Raw genomic sequence first — 19875 nt, forward strand, 5'->3', positions numbered from 1 at the left:
GATATTTAAAAGTGAAGCGTTTGTTTACCTCAGGGTTTATAAACCAGCGCGCGTGCACGCGCACTCAAATACGAGATTTTGATTTCAGCCCCGACTTGACGTCAAGACGGGGGGAGGATATACCAAATATGGACCCCGCAGCAGGAAGCCGCACCCTGCCGCTCTCCCCCTCTCCCCCTCATATTCATTCGACAAAGAAAGATGGAGAAACGTAGTGCACACCTGAGTTGCTCTGTGGTTGACTGCCATAAACAACATGCAAATGTGTTTTCTATACCAAAAACGGACGAAACTATCAAGGACCAGTGGATGAAATTCATTTTTAATGACGCGGTTCCTACAACCCTTTCAACCGGCGTATCATTTGGTGTCTGCGCTAAACATTTTACACAGCCTGATATTGCCCAAAATTTGTGAATTAATCCTAAGTTGGCCTCGAAGCTCCGTTTGGGAAAAGGTGCCATCCCCACCATCAGAGACTTGCCTGAAATTGAAACGGTAAGACTGTGTTTTATTGCTCTACTGTGTGTAACAAACAACAGCTAACTGCTAATGCGGCTATTGTATGTAACGTTTGCATTATTATAATGACCATACACGACAGCCAAAACATCGCATCAGATCTCGCGAGACAATAATGCCTTTAGAAATAAGGGTCTGAGGAGCTCTGTGTTTATTTTTTTTTTTCAAATTTTCTTTTTTAGAAGTGCCTGAAAGACTATAATAGAGCATTGGGTATCCAAGATAACACGAGGTGATGACTCCTTTAAAAGATAATACTACTACTAATTCTACTATCATACTAATGTATATCCAATGCACTATGAATTGATGAGCTGCTGGGTTCATGAATATTAATCACGTTGTCTGCGTTCGGTCAAACTGATTTGCTGAAATCAAAACAGGGACGGTAAGAGATCAGCGCCAGCCAATGAAATTGCCATTTGCGCATTAGCTCCGCCCACTACCGGAGAAACCGGTATGTCTTCTGCTTGTTCGAAAATTAATATGAATAATTCTAATTGAACTCCATTATTTTGACAGGAGAAGACAACAAAGAATAGTTTACATATAGCGTGTCGATTCAGTGTGGTAAGACTCTCGCTCTCTCTCTTTGCATGTGTGAGAAACAGCGCTATCAGCAAAGCGACGGTGAGTCATGCGTCTTCACAAAGAGTTTACAGAGCATCAAATACAGGTGCGCTGTGCGTCCATTGAGATGAACGGAAAAGTTCAGATCGCTTGATGGAGAGAGAACTCTGAAGCTCAGATGCTGAAATTAATGCAAGCGTCATATGCTTCGGTCTATGTAGTAAACAAACCCGCACGTCTCTGCCATTCATTAATTCACACAGAGACGCGCAGAACACGGATTCATATTTGAAACAACTTTTGCGGCTTAACATTAACAGATACTGGTCCATATGGAGATTTGATTTGATTAATTTATGATAACTTTGACAAATTCCATGACTGTCCATATTAAAATGTAAGTTTCATTTTCATGACTGGATTTTGAGATTCCGTCCTCGTTTTCTGCTTCGCGGAAATCATAGCGCTGAACCGGGTTTGAACGGGACCTCTGTACTACCGGTACTTAAAGAAACCTGGTACCGTCACATTTACATTTTTTTTAGTACCGAGTTGGTACCGAAGTACTGGGTCTTTTGACAATGTCAATGTCAATGTCACCTTTATTTATATAGCGCTTTAAACAAAATACATTGCGTCAAAGCAACTGAACAACATTCATTAGGAAAACAGTGTCAATAATGCAAAAATGATAGTTAAAGGCAGTTCATCATTGGATTCAGTTATGTCATCTCTGTTCAGTTAAATAGTGTCTGTGCATTTATTTGCAATCAAGTCAACGATATCGCTGTAGATGAAGTGTCCCCAACTAAGCAAGCCAGAGGCGACAGCGGCAAGGAACCGAAACTCCATCGGTGACAGAATGGAGAAAAAAACCGTGGGAGAAACCAGGCTCAGTTGGGGGGCCAGTTCTCCTCTGACCAGACGAAACCAGTAGTTCAATTCCAGGCTGCAGCAAAGTCAGATTGTGCAGAAGAATCATCTGTTTCCTGTGGTCTTGTCCTGGTGCTCCTCTGAGACTTGGTCTTTACAGGGGATCTGTATCTGGGGCTCTAGTTGTCCTGGTCTCCGCTGTCTTTCAGGGATGTAGAGGTCCTTTCTAGGTGCTGATCCAGCATCTGGTCTGGATACGTACTGGATCCGGGTGACTGCAGTGACCCTCTGATCTGGACACAGACTGGATCTGGTGGCCACGGTGACCTCGGAACAAGAGAGAAACAGACAAATATTAGCGTAGATGCCATTCTTCTAATGATGTAGCAAGTACATAGGTTGTTATGGGAAGTGTTTCCGGTTCCGGTTTACCTAATTAATGCAGCCTAAAAATCCTTTAACGGATTTGGATAATAAAAGCATATTAGTATGTTATGTGTATGCCAGGTTAAAGAGATGGGTCTTTAATCTAGATTTAAACTGCAAGAGTGTGTCTGCCTCCCGAACAATGTTAGGTAGGTTATTCCAGAGTTTGGGCGCCAAATAGGAAAAGGATCTGCCGCCTGCAGTTGATTTTGATATTCTAGGTATCATCAAATTGCCTGAGTTTTGAGAACGTAGCGGACGTAGAGGATTATAATGTAAAAGGAGCTCATTCAAATACTGAGGTGCTAAACCATTCAGGGCTTTATAAGTAATAAGCAATATTTTAAAATCTATGCGATGCTTGATAGGGAGCCAGTGCAGTGTTGACAGGACCGGGCTAATATGGTCATACTTCCTGGTTCTAGTAAGAACTCTTGCTGCTGCATTTTGGACTAGCTGTAGTTTGTTTACTAAGCGTGCAGAACAACCACCCAATAAAGCATTACAATAATCTAACCTTGAGGTCATAAATGCATGGATTAACATTTCTGCATTTGACATTGAGAGCATAGGCCGTAATTTAGATTGCATTTTTCCATCTCAAAAATATGTTTTACAAATGCTAGAAACGTGGCTTTCTAAGGAAAGATTGCGATCAAGTAGCACACCTAGGTTCCTAACTGATGACGAAGAATTGACAGAGCAACCATCAAGTCTTAGACAGTGTTCTAGGTTATTACAAGCAGAGTTTTTAGGTCCTATAATTAACACCTCTGTTTTTTCAGAATTTAGCAGTAAGAAATTACTCGTCATCCAGTTTTTTATATCGACTATGCAATCCATTAGTTTTTCAAATTGGTGTGTTTCACCGGGCTGCGAAGAAATATAGAGCTGAGTATCATCAGCATAACAGTGAAAGCTAACACCATGTTTCCTGATGATATCTCCCAAGGGTAACATATAAAGCGTGAAGAGTAGCGGCCCTAGTACTGAGCCTTGAGGTACTCCATTTCCATCACTGCACTTGTGATCGATAGGATACATCTTCATTCACTGCTACGAACTGATGGCGGTCATATAAGTACGATTTAAACCATGCTAATGCACTTCCACTGATGCCAACAAAGTATTCAAGTCTATGCAAAAGAATGTTGTGGTCAATTGTGTCAAACGCAGCACTAAGATCCAATAAAACTAATAGAGAGATACACCCACGATCAGATGATAAGAGCAGATCATTTGTAACTCTAAGAAGAGCAGTCTCAGTACTATGATACGGTCTAAATCCTGACTGGAAATCCTCACATATACCATTTTTCTCTAAGAAGGAATATAATTGTGTGGATACCACCTTTTCTGGTATCTTGGACAGAAAAGGGAGATTCGAGATTGGTCTATAATTAACTAGTTCTTTGGGGTCAAGTTGTGGTTTTTTGATGAGAGGCTTAATAACAGCCAGTTTGAAGGTTTTGGGGACATGTCCTAATGACAATGAGGAAATAATAATAGTCAGAAGAGGATCTATGACTTCTGGAAGCACCTCTTTTAGGAGCTTAGATGGTATAGGGTCTAACATACATGTTGTTGGTTTAGATGATTTAACAAGTTTATACAATTCTTCCTCTCCTATGGTAGAGAATGAGTGGAACTGTTCCTCAGGGGGTCTATAGTGCACTGTCTGATGTGATACTGTAGGTGACGGCTGAATGGTTGCAATTTTATCTCTAATAGTATCGATTTTAGAAGTAAAGTAGTTCATAAAGTCATTACTGCTGTGGTGTTGGGAAATGTCAACACTTGTTGAGGCTTTATTTTTCGTTAATTTAGCCACTGTATTGAATAAATACCTGGTGTTATGTTTGTTTTCTTCTAAAAGAGAAGAAAAGTAATTGGATCTAGCAGTTTTTAATGCTTTTCTGTAGGATATGTTACTTTCCCGCCAAGCAATACGAAATACCTCTAGTTTTGTTTTCCTCCAGCTGCGCTCCATTTTTCGGGCTGCTCTCTTTAGGGTGCGAGTATGCTCATTATACCATGGTGTCAAACTGTTTTCCTTAACCTTCCTTAAGCGTAAAGGAGCAACTTTATTTAAAGTGCTAGAAAAGAGAGAGTCCATAGTTTCTGTTACATCATCAAGTTGTTCTGAGGTTTTGGAAATTCTAAGGAATTTGGATACATCAGGAAGATAACTTAAAAAGCAGTCTTTTGTGTTAGAAGTGATGGTTCTTCCATACTTGTAACAAGAAGTAGAATTTACAATTTTGGCTATATGAAGTTTGCACAGAACTAAATAATGATCTGAGATATCATCACTTGGCTGAATAATTTCAACACCATCAACATCAATTCCATGTGACAGTATTAAATCTAGAGTATGATTTCGACAATGAGTAGGTCCTGAAACGTGTTGTCTAACACCAATAGAGTTCAGAATGTCTATAAATGCTGATCCCAATGCATCTTTTTCATTATCAACATGGATATTAAAATCACCAACTATTAAAACTTTATCTGCAGCCAGAACTTACTCAGATGTAAAATCACCAAACTCTTTAATAAAGTCTGTATGGTGCCCTGGTGGCCTGTATACAGTAGCCAGTACAAACATAACAGGGGATTTATCATTAACATTTGTTTCTTTGGATAATGTTATATGAAGTACCATTACTTCAAACGAGTTATACTTGTAGCCTGCCCTCTGAGAAATCCTGAAAACGTTGTTATAAATTGAAGCAACACCTCCACCTTTGCCTTTTAGACGTGGCTCATGTTTATAACAGTAATCTTGGGGGGTGGACTCATTTAAAATAATGTAATCATCAGGTTTTAGCCAGGTTTCTGTCAAACAGAGTACATCTATATTATGATCAGTGATCATATTATTTACAAAAAGTGTTTTCGTAGAAAGGGATCTGATATTCAATAAGCCAAGCTTTATCATTTGTTTATCCATATTGCTTCTGTTTTTTATTTGTTGAACCTCAATTAAATTGTTAATCTTAACTTGGTTTGGACGTTTTTTGTTTTTTCTAGTTCGGGGAACAGACACAGTCTCTATAGTGTGATATCTAGGTGAAAAAGTCTCTATGGTCACAGAGGTCAGTTAATTCTCAGCACAGAGGCGGCTAGCAGATGGTCGGTTTAGCCAGTCTGTCTGCTTCCTGACCTGGGCCCCAGTTAGTCAAGTATAAACTCGAAGACTATTTGCCATATTTCTAGAGAGAAGAGTGGCGCCACCCCAGGAGGGATGAAGACCATCTCTTTTCAACAGGTCAGGTCTGCCCCAAAAGCTCGTCCAATTGTCTATGAAACCTATGTTATTCTGTGGGCACCACTTAGACATCCAGCCATTGAGTGATGACAATCTGCTATGCATCTCATCACCACTGTAAGCAGGGAGGGGACCAGAGCATATTACAGTGTATGACATCGTGCTTGCAAGTTCACACACCTCTTTAATGTTATTTTTAGTGATCTCCGACTGGCGAAGTCGAACATCATTAGCGCCGGCATGAATAACAATATTGTTATTCAATATTGGCTGGTGTCTCTATATTCACGTTCCGTACAATAGAATCACCAATAACTAGAGCACTTTCATCAGGTTTCTCAGTGGGTGCATCACTGAGTGGGGAGAACCTGTTTAATGTTTTGATCGGAACAGAAGAGCGGTGTTTTGACCCACGACTGCGCTGCCTCACTGTCACCCAGTTGCCCTGCTGCAGGGGCTCTGTTGCCGGAACTGGACAATGTACAGGAATCCCTGAGCTAGACTCATCCAAAGCCGTATCTAGAGCCCTAACATTTTTACTGTCCTCAATTAAAGTTTGGATGCGTGTCTCTAATTCTGAAATCTTCTCTGTCAGCCTAACTATTTCCCTGCATTTATCACATGTGAATCCCTCATCAGCGACAGAGATAGATAAACTGTACATGTGGCAAGAGGTGCAAGTAACAATGACAGGAGAAGCCATTACTCACCGTGCTTGATGAAAATTCTTACTGCGGTTGTTTGATGAACTTGTCTAGTCTAGTGCTAGTCTAGTGCTGAGTGAACACTGCTGTGAATGATGTGGTGTTGTTCAGTGGTTATATGACGGAGGAGTCAGAACTGCAGCTGATAGAATGAGTGCTGCAGCACGATACTACATTTCTTCAAAAGCAGATTGTAGAGACATTTTTATCGTCCACGATCAAAAGTCTTCATATCGTACACCCCTAGTTTATAGTTTATTTATATAAAAGGTAGGCTATATTTGTGTATAAAGTTGGGGATCCAAGTGTATTCCCGGTCCCGCCCACTCCTGCTGACATTTTTCCTGTCCCAATCCCGTGATTAATAGTGATTTTGTTCCCAATCCCGTGGAAATCCCGAAAGAATGTTAGCCTCTAGTTGGGATAACCTCCAAAACCAAAGGTGGTGTATTTTTAAAAGCTCATTATGGTTAAATGTTTCTGAAATGTTTGTCGTGAGGCAGATGTTTTAGGATAGTCTGTGATTCGGTCTTAGTGACTCAGGACTCCTCTTCACTGCTCCTAAACTCTCACAGATTGTAGCACTAAGTCTATTTCTCCTAAATCTGTGAATTATGAGCTACTTTTAGCCTTAAGATGTTTTGTGAATATGGACCCGGTTTCTTATTTTTGTTTGTTTCCGGCAATGGAAAAATAAAAATTATGAAGTTAACTCACAAGGATCAGAAATGGATCTGTTTGGTTGTGTTCAGGCCGTGTTGGAGACCATCCGTAACCTGATGAACACCGAGTGTGTGGTGCCCGACTGGCTTCACGACATCATTCTGGGTTATGGAGATCCTGGCAGTGCCCATTACTCCAAGATGCCTAACCAGATTTCCTCTCTGGACTTCAACGACACCTTCCTGTCCATCGAGCACCTGAAGTCCTGCTTCCCCAATCACACGATGAAGGTGACCGAGGAAGATCCCGCTCGACAGATCCCGCCTTTCAGGTCGGCAATCATCATTATTGGACACATGCTGCGTATTCCTGCTTTACAGTGCAAGATTTAGCTTTGAGCACAACATAACATACATTTTAACATGCATTCAAATAAAACCGTTATTTTAAAGGAAGGTGTCGTAGGTGATTGTCTTCAGAAACATGTATTGTTATGCTGATTTTAAAGTCTCTTCACATCCCGATAGCAGTCATTAAGTGGTCTAAATGTATTTATGTATTCTGTGGAAGGCATAGGACCGAGAAATGTTTGTCCAGTCAATACGCTCCTTCCAAATGTTGAATAGTTGTGTAAGGATTGAAATTGGGTCTCTTTTCTCTACCAGAATTCGATTCCCTGCACTGAATGCGAAGGGTAAAAAGCGTAAAGCGAATGAGGAGGAGGAGCCAGATGAGGAAGATCTCCCGCTGGTGGTGGAGCCTCATGTGATTCCCAACAGGGGCCCGTATCCCTACAACCAGCCCAAGAGGTGTGTGGAGCTCATGCTCACGGTCACTGGTTCAGGGACAAGCCTTTTAGACAGTCCAACTAGGGGTGCGCAATATATATCGTAATTGTTGTTTTAACGATGTGTGAATATGGTTTATATAGATATATACAGAAGTTTTATACAAGCGCATATGAAAATATAGCAGAGGAAACAGACTGAGCTGCTCTGGAGAAAGTGCATAATCCAATTTGTTCTAAACATGTAACCAGCTTCATATTATATTAATTACATAATATATGTATACACATTTCCTGTGATGGAAACAATGACGTCCATTTTTGCCCACTTCAAACAGAAACACAATCCAGTTTACACCAACCCAGATTGAAGCCATTCGTGCAGGGATGCAGCCAGGACTTACTATGGTAAGACATCTCTGTTACACCTAACACGGCTTTTATTTATATGTACAGTGGTGGCCAAAATGATTAGAACACAAGTATTTTCACCAGATAACAAATGGTGTTTCAGTTTCATTTTACAGGACAGGTTTCTTGAAGCGTCTCGGAGACACAGTTCTTCTGGATTGAGTCTGTCTCAGTTTCTTCATGTTATTCAAGACAGACTGATGATGATCAGATCACATCTCTGTGTGCAGCACAAACATCTCACTGCATTATTACTATTAATGACAAAATAAATGTTTGGAAATCTAAACTATATTTCCTACTGACACAATACAGCAAAAGATAGAAATATCTGACATAAAACATTATTTTAACTGCTGAAAACACTAGTGTTTCAATCATTTGTGTGTGTGTGTGTGTGTGTGTGTGTGTGGATATGCGCCTGTGGGTGCAGGACACTTTATTTAAGTGAGGATGGCAAAATAAAACCTGACCTATTATACCTAAAAATTATTCAGACACTTTGACCTGAGCATGTTTTGCTTAAGTGTTTTTTCTTTAATTTCAAATGTGATCTTTTTACACCACAGACTGAACAGAATGAATTCATTACATGCCGTTCTATTAAAGTTATCTGACATTATCAAGATGAATTTGTTCTGACAGTTTAACTCCTAGTTCTTCTCATTTTATCACCATTTTCTAAACTATTATAATATGAGAAATGCGAAGGTTTTTCTGTTCTATGCTTTGCCTCGTGACTTATTTTCCTCCCATTCAATAATAAGAGAGAGATTTGTGTCTCCCTGCAGTTACTGGTATTTCTGGTTTTCAGTCTGTAATGAAGGTGTCTGTCAGTCTGTCCCTGTGTGTTTATCTTGCTCTCTCTCTTTGCTGTAGGTTGTTGGTCCTCCCGGCACAGGAAAAACAGACGTGGCTGTTCAGATCATCTCCAACCTGTACCACAACTTCCCCGAGCAGAGGACGCTTATCGTCACACACTCGAATCAGGTACACACACACAGCACCGTTACTGAAGAAATGATTCGGTTAGGATCACAAATCTGTCACTTCAACTGCTAAATCATGACCATTAAACCAATTTTCAACATCTGTGAGAAATTATAGGGACTATAGGGAAAAAACATCATTTTACCGTTCTCTACTGAATGTCAGTTTTTTGAATATGTGTGTGTTTGTCTCGTTCAGGCTCTGAACCAGCTGTTTGAGAAGATCATGGCATTAGACATCGATGAGCGTCACCTTCTGCGTATGGGACATGGAGAAGAAGAGCTAGAGACCGAGAAGGATTTCAGCAGGTGCAGCTTTCTCTCTCTCTCACACACACACACACACACACACACTTAGCGCAGTGGCATGGGCCAAATCAGTTCTGATTTACTGTGCATGTATTACAATAACCTTTTTTTTCCCTTGATGTTTTATAATTAGGGCCGCTGTAAATGATTTTGTTTTTCTTCTATCAATTATTTTTCTGTTTAGTCAGTTTTTCATCATATTTTTTCCCCTGATAAATCTGTTCATTATTTTTTTTTATTCTTTGATTATGATTGTTATTTTGTTAATTTGTCAATAAATCATAACCGTAGCTATAAATAACAACTCTAACAAATTTTCCAACAATTTATTCAAACATTTTCTCCATAAAAGTAGTTTAATTTACCTATAAAAAGTTACCAACATAAAACAGAAATAAATAAAGTGGCAATAATGAAAAGGCATTTATCAGTACCGGAAGTCCAACTTAAATTCTGCCCAACAATGGCATGTGCTGGTAACACTTGAAACATAGAAGTGAACGACAAGTTACGCAATATCGCGTTTATTATCGGCGATGAATCACCTGCGATTATGTACACAATATTGCGTAGCTTGTCAGTGAACTACGGCTCTGTGTAGCAAATGCTGCTCTATCTGAAAGCAGATGATTTACTGCCAATCAAAGAAACCGGCTTTACTGATGAAATACACATGATAAACGCATTGGATTATTTGCGCAGCCCTAAACTAGAATGCAGTAGAAAACAAACATGAGTGGTTCAGCCAAAGCAGATGACTTCAGACGTGCTGCTTTCTGGTGTTAATGTTTGAACATTAGATGTAGTTAATAATAAATAAGGTGTATTTGTTTTGCTTGTTCCCACGTTACACAGCATTAATGTTTGATCCCATGTGCAGTACAGACTCTCGTCCTCTTGTATCCGCCAGTACCTGCATATATAATTAATTTCTGTATGTACAAAAACACTTGAATCCTCCATTGAATCTGAAACTGTTTTCGCTACAGTCACACTAGGTGGTGAAAAGACTAAGGAAGAATCAGCGTGAGCATCACTTCTGACTAAAATATGTGTGCCAACTGTAAAATATATTTAGGAGCATGTAAAACAAAAAGATAATAATTATTTATTTGTTGGTTAACATTTTAAAATGTAGATGCACGTTTTTCCCTTTTATTTATTTAAATTATTTTTTTACTTTTTGTATTCTAGTCAATTTTGTAATTTTGCTTGTAATAGTGCGTTCACACTTGTAGTCCGGTTCTCTTGGTTCGTTTGGTCCAGACCAAAAAAGAAAAAGAAAACAATACATTTGGTCCTGGTCTGCTTAGTGTTCACACTGGCATTTTTGACAGCAAACCTAAAGATCTCGAACCTAAAGGTATAGTGATAGGTTTACAAATCTGATTGGTCGTGTTGAATGACATATATTTCATGGCGGAACAGTAGTGGTACATTTACACGGGCCATTGGCATCATCGCCTCTCACTTACTTTGAATGGAGTGACGTCAAGCATTGCCAAACTGAATTATGGGTCAGTTGCTTGTGGCAGAAGTTAAAAACGTTTCAAATTCTGCCAATACAGGTGTCAGCCAATTAGATCGCCTTATGCAAATATCCTAGCACAGATTTTTTTTTTTTGATTTATTTGACCATTTTGTTTAAAATACGATACTACTTTGCATCATACAGTGAAAGAAACAAACAAGTCAGGATGACACATTTCCATTGGTGTCCTGAGTAAAGGTAGACAAAGCAAGTGGCAATAAATCAAACATCAACCATCACATCCATATAACACAAAAAATAAAAACAGTCAAGACAAAACTATAAAATACTGACATACTAACATTGGCATATGAGCCATTTTTTCAGTGCCTGCTTAAAACCTCCTAAACTTCTGGTTGTCTTTAAATTCTCTGGCAACCTGTTCCACAAGCTTGTTGCGACAAACAAGAAGGACTCTCTACCTAAATTACTCTTAACTTTTGGAGGTACAAAATCCGTAGAGCTGCCTTTGATAGAGTAGCTGTGTACATCTCTCACTCTATTAAAATAATTATTCAAATATTTGGGGACAGCCCCATGCACAGTCCTATGCACCATGCACAGATGAATCTGAGAGACATGATCATCTAGTTTTTTTCCACCCAATAGTCTGAAAATGAGAAATATCAAGATGAGTTCTCATTGGGAGGTTCAAAACAAGCCTTATAGCTAGGGCTGTGCAAAAAATCGAATGCGATTTTCAGGCTGGGGACACCAGGCTGGGGACAGCAGTCATGTGTTCTGCAGTGTTTGGATCAAGCACTGAACAGTCTTGATTGCAAATCTCACTTTGATATTCTACAATACAAACTGCATTTTCATACATCCTATTACTTATGCATGTTAGATTCACTATAATTTATTTGAAATATGCTTCTTTACAGATAAGCTCAAGATTAACTGGTTTGATTGTATGGGAATTATTATGCGGAGGTTCGCATTAATAACTTAATAGCTCATTTCACATGTTAATTAGCTAAAATTATTAATCTTGCCAAAACATTCATCAACTAACTTGTTATGATTTCAGCAAAGAAACCAGTGAAGGTGCTCTGGCTTGCACTCAAATCAATCACACTGAATGGGACTAAACAGCATAACCCAAAATCCTGGCTAGTCCTGCACTGCATAGATTTATTATCTTTTTAAGCCAGAATTATCTTAGCTTTTTTGTCCAAAAACTTTGAGATTCTGGACAAGTGGCAGTCCAGCACACAGCCAAGGTAACTAACAGAGTCCTTTACATTAATCTCATTATCACCAACTAAAACCTTAAAACCAGGGGATCTTTTCAATTTTATTTTTGACCCAAACAGTATGGATTCTGTTTTCCCCTAAGTGAAGTGATAGCTTATTATCTGACATCCACCTACTGACATTAGTTTTACACTTAGTTCTTTCAACTATGTTCTTATCTTTATGTGAAAACAATAACACAGAGTCATCTGCATATAAAAAAAGTTCACATGAACATGCAGTCTTAAGGGCATTAATGTATAGAAGGAAAAAAAGTGGGCCCAAAACACTCCCTTGAGGAACCCCACATTCTATACACTGTGGTTGAGACCTTGTTTCTCCAATATCCTCCATCTGTTTCCTATCTTTAACCCTCTGGAGTCGATTAATACGTAAACCCGTTATGAGTCATTTTCTCCTGATAACCCCGAAAAGAACTTAAATTACACTTTCAGTTTTGATCGTACAGATAAGAGCAATAGATCAATCGAATCTGTAAATGGTCTACCTTTTTTGTATACAGACATAACAAAAAAACTTTGTGCACTTATTAAATAAAGATAACAAACAAGGTCTGCTGTCTGCAGCCTTTGTCTGCGCTGATCTTCATTTACAAACACGTCATTAAAATGAACTGTAACTCAGTGAATACTCAACGAAGAGACATGAGAGAGATATCTATAGAAAGCTTGGCATGTCTACTTTTAAACTAAAGAAGTGCCACCGAAAACAGATTCTGTGATAAATCCATATGAAAACAACACCATGTCCGTTTTTCACGTCTCCCTTCATTATCTTCTAATGTGACCACGCCCCCGCGCTGAACGCTCTATTCATATTCTAATGTTTCACTGAAGCGCGCGGCTTGAATACGCCCATACAACAGAAAACAACGCAGTGAGACTGTTCAAGTTTTTTTTATTTTACTGTTTGCTTCGCGATGAGAGGAATAACACATAATTCACCCCAAAAAGATGTCATGTGGTTGAGAATTTGAGAAATAGATTTCCTCAGAAAAAAAAGAATGAAGCACTTTATTCAGTAGAGATCATAAACATGTGTAAGTCTCTTTTTATTCATTTAAATACTTGTATTATTTTTTACAGAACGTGTAAACATTTTACTAGTTAGACTTTTCCAAATTATAATTCCTGACTAAATGTATAACCAAGTGAAATATTATGAAGTTTCAATAACAATATACAATACTATACCATTCAAAAGCTTGACGTAAATAATATAAATGTAACAAATAAATGTAACAAACATTGCTGTTTTTTCAATTTATCCCCCCTAAAAAACCTGAAAAAATATTCTCGGCTCTTTTCAACATTAATAATAATAATAACAATAAATGTTTTTTGTAGAAAATAAGATTGTTAAAAGGATTTCTGAAGGATTGTGTGACTGGAGTAATGATGCAAAAAAATTGTTTGAAAGTCAGCTTTGATTGTTACTGATAAACTGTTTAACTGCACTCGCAAGTGGATATTAAATTATGTTGTGGGATAATTAAATATATTCTAAATAAACTACAAACATAAAATTATATAGATTTATTTTGTTCTCACATTCTTTCCTGTAACTCCTCCCTCTCAGTGGCACAGATGACTGAACGGCTCATTATGCAGCTCATTATGCAGCTCATTATGCGGGGCTTTGTCTTCTCAGGTGTAAATCACAATGATATTCTTGATAGTTGACGCCTACTTGCATATGACTTTTACCAACAAAAAGTGTCTTAGAACATTTAAATCAATATATTGTTTTCTGTAAGTGAGTAAACAGGATGATTTTCACATAATTTAGAAAGAAAAATTCTAGGCTACAAGCTCCAGTTCTCAAAAGTCCCGGGAACCAATGTTCTGTATGTGTTTTATTGCCTTATTCAAGTGATTTAACATTTTTAGTTTTTCACTAACCACGCATAACATTTTTCTCAAAAATACAATCATGTACATGCATGCATTTCACATTATTATTATTATAGCCCAGTTTGTGCTGATTACAGTGAGATTAGACTTTACCCATTTAGATATTTATAAGAAACTGAAAAAAGCACAAATGTCAGTGCATGACACAACTTCTCCAGGCCCCAAAAATACCCTTAGACTCCAGAGGGTTAAGATAAGATCGCACCCATTTGACTGCTAAGTCATTAAAACCAATGGCTTGTAATTTACGAACCAAGATACCATGGTCAATGGTATCAAAGGCCCTCTGTAGGTCTAACATGACCATACCACAAAAATGACCTTTATCTATCTCCCTCCTAATGTGGTCGGTCAGAACAATAAACAGGTGTCAGTGGAATGTGATTTACGAAAGCCAGACTGAAACTCATAGAGTAGATTGTGTGATGCTAAATATTCGTCAAACTGTTCAAAAATGATCTTTTCAATTATCTTTGACAGACTACAAAGAATAGAGACCAGTCTATAGTTTCCAATGTCTAATTTACTCCCTTTCTCGTGAAGTGGAAATATTCAAGCTTGAAATCAATAGGGAAATATCCTTGCCCAAAAGACATGTTTATAATATGGGTGATACATGGGGTTATAACCTCAGCAGCATCTCTTAAAAATCTAGATGGAATATGGTCAAATCCAGTGGCTTTTGAGCTATTCAGGATTTTAAGTTTCTCAAGAACAGCTGCCTCTGACACCTTTTCAAAAGAGAAGCCATCTGGTTTGACCTCTGGCCGAGAGTAAAACTCAAAGATGTTACTTTCCCAGTACTGCCCTGACTGGACAGTTAGTTTTTCCACTAGTTTACTAGCAACTGATGAGAAGTAATTATTAAACCTATCTGCCACTGTCACCTTTTCTGCTGTGACATTATTCCCCAAATCAAGAGTTATGTTACTGCCTTTTGTTTTCAACCTATTATTGTAGCCAAGCTGCTTGAGGGGTTTCCATAACTTACTTGAATCATTTCTATATTTTCTCACACAATTTTCTCATTAAAATAAGTATTTTTACCATTGACCACTAATCTGCTCACTTCATTTCTCACCTTTTTGTACTCTGTCCAATTCTGATCAACCCTATTTCTCTTAAATGTGTCATACTTTTTATTTCTCATCCTAATTGCCTTGAGAATATCATCATTTATCCAGGTTTCTGTCCTCTGTTTAACTCTTACTACTTTAAAAGGGGCTACCTTGTCTACGACTTCTAAAAACTTGACATAAGCACCATGCTTTATCAACTTTCTTACATTGCAGCACAACAGACCAGTTTGTTAAATTCAAGCAGTCATTGAGTGCTTCTTTACTATATCTTTTCGATGACCTAATTCTTATAGACCTATGACAATTCAACACTGCTTTCTTAATCTTTTGAGTACAGAAAACAATAGAATGATCACTCAATCCATAATCAATTACCCCACTTTCTGTTATCCTAGACTTATCTGACACTAACACAAGGTCGATAATAGTTTGAGTGGAAAACAGACACGTGTGGTTTCTTTGATCAGCTGATGTAAACTGATGTAAACGGCCAGAACGATCTGTTTTTTTTAATATCAGTATTAAAATCTCCTATCATAATAAATTCCAATTTGAAAAAGTCCATACATTTTGATACATACCATCTCGATTGGGTTCAGGTCCAGTGACTGTGGAGGCCAGGTCATCTGGCGCAGCACCCCATCACTCTCCTTCTTGCTCAAATAGCCCTTGATGCCTTCAGTGTGACTCTACAATTTTCATAGTCATGAAAATAAAGAGAACTCTTTCTTTATTTGAGAATGAGAAGGAGTGTCCAAACTTTTTGTCTGTACTGTGTATATATATATATATATATAGATAGATAGTATATTACCCTGCACCACAAAATCAGTAATTATAAGTTAAAAAAAATTTAATTGAGGTTTCTGCAGAATAAATCATCTCTCCATTGATGTATGGTTTGTTAGGAGGACAATATTTGTCTGAGATACAACTATTTGAAAATGTGGAATCTGAGGGAGCGAAAAAATCTAAATATTGAAAAAAAATCATCTTTAAAGTCGTTCAAATGAAGGTCTTAGCAATGCATATTACTAATCAAAAATTAAGTTTTGATATTTTTGCAGTAAGAAATTTTCAAAATATCTTCATGGAACATGATCTTCTGGTCTGTGTCAGGTATGGAAGAGTGAACTATGTTCTGTCTCGTCGTCTGGAGCTCCTGCAGGAGGTGGCGCGTCTGCAGGAGAGTCTGGATGTTCCCGGTGATGTCTCCTACACCTGTGAGACTGCTGGACACTTCTACCTCTACCAGGTGCACAACCTCAATCACACACCACTGCCTCTGGACAGAATCTGCTTCATGCATCTGCTTCTCTTTGACTCATTTCTGTACAAAGGAAGATGGTAGCGCAAACATCTGCTTTCAGATTGCTCTGAAAGCAAAACAAATCCCATGTTATTTGAAGAAAATAAGATTGCATATGGTAGATAAAATATTATCTTACTAAGGTAGCATTAAAAAAAGTAATAGTAGTAAGTTTTGCAGTAACGTACAGTGACTTGACAGTTTTTTTTAATTAATTAGTTGATTTTACAATACAGATGAATATAATTCTTATTGAAAAAAACTTTAATACCAAAAAATTGGATATTTAGCTGTGCCTCTCTTGCTGTGCTGTACCACTACTGCATGATTTGTTTCCTGCAAATAAAACAAAAAGCATCATATGATATACATGAAAATCAGAAAGGGCCTTATTGCCTAGTGTGCTTGCAGGAATTTGCTAACATACAAATGCAACAAGACATAACAATAATTAAAGATTATGAATAAATAGGAGTGAGTCAAAGATATTGCACAAGAGTGAGAGTCGTGCACAAAGAGAGACCTTGAGAGGCATTTGTTCATGAGGGAAGAAGCTGCTCCTGGATGTTGCAGTTCCCAGTGATCTGAGCCACCAGCCAATAAATCCCATTTATTAGAGAGAAACGGCATGAACTGGAATCTTAGTTCAGCACCTCAACATAATCGCATCTATTCATTTTACAATTCTGCTACTAATATGAAACACAGTCTTTGCTTTCCAATTCTGTCAGTTTGATAACAAACCTCATTGCGCTGTATTACATTTTCATGCGCATTCATATTTTTACTTGACCTGTCATCTTTATTGCTGTATGTTTCAATAAATCTGTCATTGAAAGTAGTAATTACAACCACAGTATGAACATGGGATGGAAGTAGAACTTTTTTGAACAAAAAAAATTATCTTAGGTTTCAGTTTCCGGTTAAATAAAAACTTTTAAATTTTTGATGGCATTCTGCATCACTAATGAGAACCGCTGGTCTGTAGCGCAGCATTGACATGTGAATCTGAGCTAAGCTTCACACAGGTCTGCTTTCATTTGTTTTGCTCTTATCTCTCGCTGTGGTTCGATCCATCACGCTGTGGCCTGGAGATTCATATTAGCACCTCAGGGGATCTGTCCGGACCATTAGCTCAGATCACAGATGAATTCAGTGTGGATTGTGACGAGGCTGTGTGTCCAGTGAAGTGTTCTTAATGAGTTCCTCCCATGAAATCCCCAGGCACTGATGCTATCTATCTGTGTGTGTGTCTCGGGTGTTGTAGGTAATGTCACGCTGGGAGGAATACATGAGTAAAGTAAAGCCAAAACCCGGCCGAGAGACGAAGACGGAGGACGTGGCGTCACACTTCCCCTTCCATAAGTACTTCTCCAACGCTCCTCAGCCGGTGTTCAAAGGCCAGTCCTATCAGGAGGACATGGACATCGCTGAGGGCTGCTACCGCCACATCCGCAAGATCTTCACCCACCTGGAGGTAGGGCTCAAATTGGGTTGTTAATTATGGTGGACTTTTTCCTACTCTGTACATTTATAAAAACCACTATTCAAGTTTGGGGTCAACAAGGACGCATTATAATGCAGTTCTTTTGAACTTTTATTCACCTGTGAATCTTGAAAAATAAAATTCATCACAGTTTCCACAAAAATATTGAGCAGCGCAACTGTTCAACATTGATAATGATCAGAAATGTTTCTTGAGCAGTAAATCATCAATATTCTGATTTCTGAAGATCATGTGACACTGAAGACTGGAGGAATGATGCTGAAAATACAGCGGAGCATCAGAGAAATACATTAGTTTAACAAGATATTCCCACAGAAAACAGTATTTTAACACTATTTTTACTGTGATCAAATAAATGCAGCCTTGGTGAGCAAAAGAGACGTTTCTTAAAAGCAAAAAAAAGTGTGCGTAAATGTTATTCATTAATATGTATAACCATGTGTATTTGGCCTGTTATGGGTATATTTTTTTAATACAATTGAATACAGTCAGTAGAGAGACAATGATACCATTTTTTCAGAACTGATCTGATACCATATTTTTATTCATTGTAGAATTTCTATACTTCTCTGTGTTGACCTGATCATCACTCTTTTGTGTGTTAAACATGATCTACTAGATATACACAACTTGATTTTAATGAGAAAATATATAATCACAATCTATGTAAAAATCACTATTATAAACTAATTTAGTGGGTAGTTCAGCAGCAAAAGTTACTCTAGATTCTAGAAAAATCAAGGGCGCACAATTTTATAAAATCTAGTGAAATATTTATTTACACATAAAAGTTGAATAAGTCTAAAATCTGGTAAAAGGTTACACATTGCTCTTTGTATTGTTGTAAAATACATTCATGTAAACTCAAGTATATACATTTATATAGAAATCAAAAAGACGTTTCTTTTAAATGTATAGCTCAGTAATAAAGGCGGCAACATGTGATAGATAGGACAGAACAAGAAAGACTATTAATAATCTTTGATTACGCAGAAAAGAATTATAATACTAAAGGCACCAGTATAGAGCAGCAATATAGAGTAAGTTAATTACTAATTTAGATAATTGGTTTATTTCGACTGTCAGCCACGTTAAAAAAGTGAATACATTTGTGGATTGTTTACTGGAGACACGAACCGTTTCAAACGATTCAGTCTGATTTGGTGAACTGAACCAGACATCACTAGTACTAGTAGATATTGATACGTAGTGTATTAAATCTGTGCGTTAGTTTAATGAGCCTTTTCTTTGAACAGTTTTAAGCCTCAGTTACTGTGTGATCTTGAGGAGCATTTCATCGTTCTGACTGTAGGAACCGAACGAGACACACAGTTTGAACACTGAATGGAGAATGACAGACGGCCGCAGTAGAGAGAAGAGTTTATATGAACTGAGTTTAATGACTTCAGTATTAATCTGTACCTCACACTGAACTATGGAACAGCTTCAGAATATCTTGAAATATGTCCATGAAAACATTTTGGTGCTTTGTTTTTGTGCCTTTCTTGGGGCTCAACAATAACACAATAGTACACGCACAATATCAGATTTGTATCGGTCTGATACCCGGTCATCAGAAAATGCCAGTATCAGAGCCGATTACCGATCCTGAGTATCGGATCGATGCATCCCTAACAGTCAGACCTTTTACTGTCGACATTAAAGTCTTGTGCACTTTGCAGCTTGTTCTGGTAAAGAGAAGTGCATAGAAAATGAAAAGCATAGTAACAAAACAGTGGGGTTTTTTAGCAACT

At 37.9% G+C, this 19875-nt stretch overlaps 1 protein-coding gene across 2 annotated transcripts in view; it reads left to right on the top strand.

Annotated features, from left to right (window-relative positions):
* The window catches only part of aqr (aquarius intron-binding spliceosomal factor), a 57298-nt gene that overhangs the window by 19896 nt on the left and 17527 nt on the right, over positions 1-19875 (top strand). For both annotated transcript variants that reach the window (XM_059520904.1, XM_059520905.1), the window contains exons 20-26: positions 7119-7360; positions 7695-7838; positions 8155-8224; positions 9107-9217; positions 9416-9525; positions 16425-16560; positions 17882-18091. In XM_059520904.1, the coding sequence (XP_059376887.1) occupies positions 7119-7360; positions 7695-7838; positions 8155-8224; positions 9107-9217; positions 9416-9525; positions 16425-16560; positions 17882-18091 (1023 nt within the window). The remainder of the gene's footprint in view (positions 1-7118; positions 7361-7694; positions 7839-8154; positions 8225-9106; positions 9218-9415; positions 9526-16424; positions 16561-17881; positions 18092-19875) is intronic.

Source organism: Carassius carassius, chromosome 32 (genome assembly GCF_963082965.1).
Source record: "Carassius carassius chromosome 32, fCarCar2.1, whole genome shotgun sequence".
NCBI lineage: Eukaryota > Metazoa > Chordata > Actinopteri > Cypriniformes > Cyprinidae > Carassius > Carassius carassius.